The sequence below is a fragment of the Mastomys coucha genome, unplaced genomic scaffold (genome assembly GCF_008632895.1).
Source record: "Mastomys coucha isolate ucsf_1 unplaced genomic scaffold, UCSF_Mcou_1 pScaffold8, whole genome shotgun sequence".
NCBI classification, from domain to species: Eukaryota; Metazoa; Chordata; class Mammalia; order Rodentia; family Muridae; genus Mastomys; species Mastomys coucha.
Window position 1 is genome coordinate 29,398,739 of NW_022196914.1, and position 5,589 is coordinate 29,404,327.

The 5,589-nt window shown below is 40.9% G+C and overlaps 1 protein-coding gene across 2 annotated transcripts in view; it reads right to left on the reverse strand.

Moving 5' to 3' along the window:
* Window positions 1-5,589, reverse strand: part of LOC116083726 (zinc finger protein 58) — a 49,023-nt gene that overhangs the window by 8,586 nt on the left and 34,848 nt on the right. The window contains exons 1-4 of one of the 2 annotated variants that reach the window (XM_031360498.1): window positions 3,636-3,750; window positions 3,187-3,292; window positions 1,299-1,437; window positions 755-850 (exon numbers count right to left, since the gene is read on the reverse strand). The exons of the other annotated variant lie outside the window; for it this stretch is intronic. Of the exons in view, the coding sequence (XP_031216358.1) occupies window positions 755-850; window positions 1,299-1,422 (220 nt within the window). The 5' untranslated portion in view covers window positions 1,423-1,437; window positions 3,187-3,292; window positions 3,636-3,750. Of the gene's footprint in view, window positions 1-754; window positions 851-1,298; window positions 1,438-3,186; window positions 3,293-3,635; window positions 3,751-5,589 lie in introns of those variants that run through there. 2 annotated transcript variants of the gene reach the window in all.

The following is a 5,589-nucleotide window of genomic DNA, read 5'->3' on the forward strand; positions in this document are numbered from 1 at the left end:
AAGATCTCATACTGGCAACAGTAGAAAGCTGAAAGCTCTAGAACAAAAGGACAGAAACATACCCAAGAGCAGTAAATGGCAGGAAATAATCAAACTTCAGACTGGAGTCAGTAAAACAGAAACAAAGAAACAATACAAAGAATCAATGAAACAAGGAGTTGGCTTTTGAGAAAATGGACAAGATGGACAAACTCTTATCCAACTAAGGAAAAGACAGAGAGAGAACATCCAAACTAACAAAATCAAAAGTAAAAAAAAAAAAGAGGACATAACACCAGCCTCCAGAGAAATCCAAAGAATCACTAGGTCACGCTTCAAACACCAGTACTTCATAAAATTGGAAAATCCAAAAGAAACGGACAATTTTCTTCATAGATACAATTCATTAAACTTCTGTCAACATCATATGAAGAATTTAAATAGACGAATAACCTCTAAGGAAATAGAAGCAGTAAGTAAAAGCCTACCAACCCAAAACAGCCTAGGGCCAATGCCTCCCTTCAGAGTGGAGGATTCTTCCTGGGTCAGCCTGCTTATGAGCAGAGCTCACTAAGAGGACAAGGACAAAGCTTAGATACTTGAACCATCACAAGTGTCTCAGAGATGTCTTTTCATGACAGCAGAAGACTTTAAAGGCTATACCTTAAAAACAATTTCTACCATAACAAATGTTTCAATGTTCACGGTAGATCCTGGCTCCCTTTCATATCTTTGGAGGTCCCATCTATCCTCTGACCCACTCACTTCTACACACCTGGAGGGATGGTGGCTGCTGCTTGGCTTTTCACACCTGAAGACCCTTGGCTTTGCTCCAGAAACGTTACCAAGTACGGTTTAGCAACAGCAAGACCTGTTTGTAGGAAAGAGCAACAACATTGTTTTAGTGTTCTCCTAGGAATAGGCTTGTTCCATCTAGAGTACTGCTGATAAGAAAAGAAATGATGCAATAAAAGAAATTATAAAAGAGATTAATCCTTTATATGTTTTCTTATAGGCATATTAAAATACTGCAGGGGGGCTTACAATCTTCAGATTCTGATTTTCATTTAGAGGCAAAACACTAAAAACTGAATTGTGAAATATTTTCCTTAAGTTTCTAAGATTACCACTAGAGTGAAGGAAATATAGTTCTAACACAGACAAGTTACAGAAAGAACAGCAAGAAGTTTCTTACTATCAGCCTCCCCAATATTTCCTTAAAAGGAAGGATATAATAGAAAGCTCAGTGAGATATTATACCAAAGGAGGAAGCTACACATTGATGGTGAAAAAGAATTCAGTATAGGTGCTATCCTCACCCAGGAAATCAAGGTTGCTGTAATTCTCCAGCATCACATCCCTGTACAGATTCCACTGAGCAGGCTCCAGGCATTCCCTCTCTTCTGGAGAAAAATCAATGGCCACATCCCTGAAGGACAGCATTTCCTGGCATAAAGACTAATGAATGATTCCACAGTTAGTTGATCAAAACAATTAATAATAACATAAATATCAATAGACTTCAATGTCATAAGCCAGTCTCCAGCTCAATTGGTTTGACTGAAAGTGGGGAAACACAAACCACACAATGGACAGGGTGAAGAGTTTGCAATGTGCCCTGCTTGACCCACAGCGCCTCAATTCCATTTTCAATGTTTATGACATAGTATAAGTATTGAAGAAATAGTTCTATAAGACTATACAGGGGCCGGGCGGTGGTGGCACATGCCTTTAATTCCAGCACTTGGGAGGCAGAGGCAGGTGGATTTCTGAGTTCGAGGCCAGCCTGGTCTACAAAGTAAGTTCTAGCACAGCCAGGGCTACTCAGAGAAACCCTGTCTCCAAAAACTGAAAAAAAAAAAAAAAAAGACTATACAGGGACATCACAGAACCTGCATACCACATTCAGTGACAAAGTTGGCTGAACAGAAATACCAGACCACACAGAAGCCTAGAAGACAAGGCTATGAATGGAGATCAATGCACACAGCCTGTCAGGTGAGCAGAGCCGTGTTCCCTCCAGAGACCTTCACACATTTGGCCTCAACGGACTTGTGTCTCCATTCTGAAAGGGTTCACACTCTCAGCATCACGGTCTCTGATGGAGCAGGGAGATTGGTAGCTTCTATTATTTTTCACTAAGCACTGTAAGATCAACCTTGCTAGGACAATCAATACAAAGCTCAGAGTATCCTGTGATGACATTGTTCTGCCTCCCTATGGGAGTGTTAGTGTGAGGATTCAGCTCACAGTGGTAGACATTTTGTTATGAAGTTGAAAACCAAAAGCTACCATTGAGATGTTGAAGGAAAAAAAATTTTCACAGCAGGGCCAGACTTGCAGTCTCTCAGAAAGGAGAGAATGAAGAAGCTACAATATCTGAAAGCCCAGAGAATTTAATGTGAATTTCATTCAACAGTAGGTTTGTCAATCAGGACAGACAGTTCATTCACAAAATCCATAAATCAGAACTGTACATTTACAGAAGAGTTTGACCAAGGGTAAGGAATTGAAACAGGCAGTGTGTGTGCAATCTTACAACGAGGGCACCTCTGGTGTCCTTTGTAAACATCTTGTGACAGGTTTTACAATCCCAGGCTTTACAACCTCTGAGGTTACTACCCTGAGGCCAACTTTTTATCAGTTTGTCTGGAGGAGATTTTAATTGATCCTCCATTGAGAAACAGCTCAATATCCTTTTAGCAAACCTGGGTTTCAAGCTACTTTCCATTGAGTCTCCACGAGGAATTCCTATTCCAAGTAAATTTTCTTTAAATCCACAATTCATTTCAAACAAAGTGGGATAAACATCACATACATCATCAATGTCCCCTTCAGGACTCTGACCCTGGAACCTAGCAAGTTCTGTCACCTCAAAGCAAGACAAGAGTAGTTGCATGTGCGATGATTAAAAACTAGCTTCATTTCCAAATAAGCATTGTACAACACAGCAACAAAAATAAACACCAAACAATAGTAACCGGACATGCATTCTGCTACTTTAATCTCTCTTAACTACTGCTTGCTCAGAAAACAAACAAAAATTATGCCTTATGAAGCAGAAAATCTCAAATTGAGACAACTGAGTTGTTTGACTTGAAGAATTCCAACCCCTGTCGACCCTTTTGCAGCAGTTCTCAAACTGGCAAAGGAGACTATGGCTCTAAATAAAGCAGTTTTGTTTCGTTGGTTGGTTTATTTTTTTACCTTTTAATTCCTAGTTTTGTTTGGTGATCTTTCTCAGTGGTCCTGAACTCCGTAACAGACGACCATACCGTACAGAAAGGACCAGATCTCCTCTTTTCTAAACGTACTGAGAAAAAGAGTAACATCCACGTGAGAGTGACCCAGCTAAGGAGCAAATGCGTCCACAAGCAAGCTGGAAAGTGAACGCCCAGAATCACCATGTCCAGGCAAAGACCTTCACCCAACCAACACTGCCCAGGCAATCCTGGAACTTACAAGCTTCTCCATTCCTTGAATTCTGTCAGTCTAACACAGAGGTCAGTCCCATCCAACCGCAGCGCCCTCTCCCCAGCCTTGACCAGAAAGCTTCTCCAAATCAGCTCCTCCCCACTTCCATTCCACCCAGTCCGTGTTCCCTCCGGACCTATGCACCCCGCACAGTCCCTGGGGTGACTGAACCCTGGCCCAACCTCCACGTCAGAGATCCAAAGGGAGAGCACAGCAGGACCAGAGTCGCCCATCTTTGGCGAAGAGCCGCACATGCTTAGCAAAAGCTGAACTCTTGTTTACCAAAGTACCGATGTGTGACGTCACCGTGTTACAGACTACATTTCCCACAAGTCTGTGCGATGGCGTTGCAGGAGTCCTGGGAGAGCGAGTTGTACTACTAAATGGTCCTGGATTTCTGCACTGATATGTCTGTCTGCAAAGTAATGTCACTTAGTTAGGAAACATGGAGACCACGAACTGTGTCCAGTTCTAATGAGCCGAATGCTTTCCTCAGTTTCTGTGGCCCAGCTTAAAGGGGAAGAGGATTTTCATGGCAAAATTCATAATTACTTCATTTCCGGTGAAACTTAGAACTATTTGAGAAACGGACTCAAGGCTTTGGCTTAATACCCAGTACTGCACATACTTAAGTGAGCCTTGTTCTCTTGTATTGACACCCTGTGTGAATATTTGTCAGTGTACTGAGTTACTAAGATGGTAAGAGAAAGAGACACTCCAAGATGTGGTAAGCTTCAGCACAAACAACAGGAGAATCAGCTTCTGAGGGACTGACAGCCAATATGTCATGCTTGCCAGGATTGTTCTATAACTGAGGTTATGCTAAGCTTTTGAAATTCCCAAAGAAGATAATGCCATGAATCTTAGATAACAATCACAGATTATTTACAGGAGATCACAGCAATGCTTAAGAGCCATCACTCTGGAGTGAATGCCATGTGCAATGGCTCTTTTAAAAATCAACTACAAACCATACACAGATCAGAAGCCACTGCAGGAAATAGTTTTCATGTGAATATTGGAATCCATTCGTGTCAGAGGTTAGTCAAGAGAAACATAGACTATTTAAATCATCAAACAATTTTAAAGTCCTCCTCTCTGTTGTTTATTAGTAAAGATCTCCCAGATCCATCTCAGATCCTTTGCCCATATTTTCAACCATTAGCTTATGTAAGTGTTGTGGGTTGTCTTGATGTTGTTTGAATTTTGATGTTAATTCTGCTTCCTCAAGAGGAGCGGCCCCTAGAAGAGCAATCGATCAAGTACTCAGGTAATCTCATGTGAATCTTCTCTCCATTTACTGGTCAATAAAAGAAAAAGCCTGTGATTGGGCAGCGGAGAGGAAAGATGGGACAGGAGGTCTTGGAGAGGGAGAGAAGGGAGGAAGAGAGAATAGGAGAGGAGGAGGAAGAAGCAAAGATGGAGCTGAACGACATGACCAGGAGAAACTGCAAATAACCGAGGGTCTCATAGCTAGGGAATAAGTTAGTATAGTGCTAGTTCTGCCCAATCTAGATTTATTGCTTATAAACATAACTGGATTGTATGTTTTTGTATGAGATTATTGGAGTTGAAAATTACTGGTACATGTAAGAAAGTTTGTTTTAGTGAGTCTCAGAAATACTTCTTTTACTGTACCTCACTTTGGAATTTGGCCTTTACATGAACCTGATGAGCAGAAGTCTGTAAGATTCTCTGAATAATCCGAAGCACAAAGTGGTACTCAATAATTTAGCTTCATCTGGATCTGACCTGTGTTTGTTTAAACACTCCTCGGCCCTCTACTAATCTTTCACATTTACATGTATTCTTGTGTTCAAAACCATGTCTTAAGGCTTGTGTGACCAGCAATCTTCCATATAAGTTCATTTACTATCCTTGGTCATCTTGTTTGCAATCTTAATTTCTCTAAGTATTTTACACATATATTTTATGACAAATAAAAGAACAGAGATAAAAAGCAATGATTGAGAAATGACATTCAAGATATATCTTAGCTGCCTTCAAATTCTGCTACAAAGCTATACTGAGAACTGCATCAAATTCATTTTTAAAAAAGTGCAGACAGAGATTTAGCAAGGGCAGGTAGCACTAGAGTTAACCAGATGGCCGGGGCAAGCGTAAGAAAATAAACAA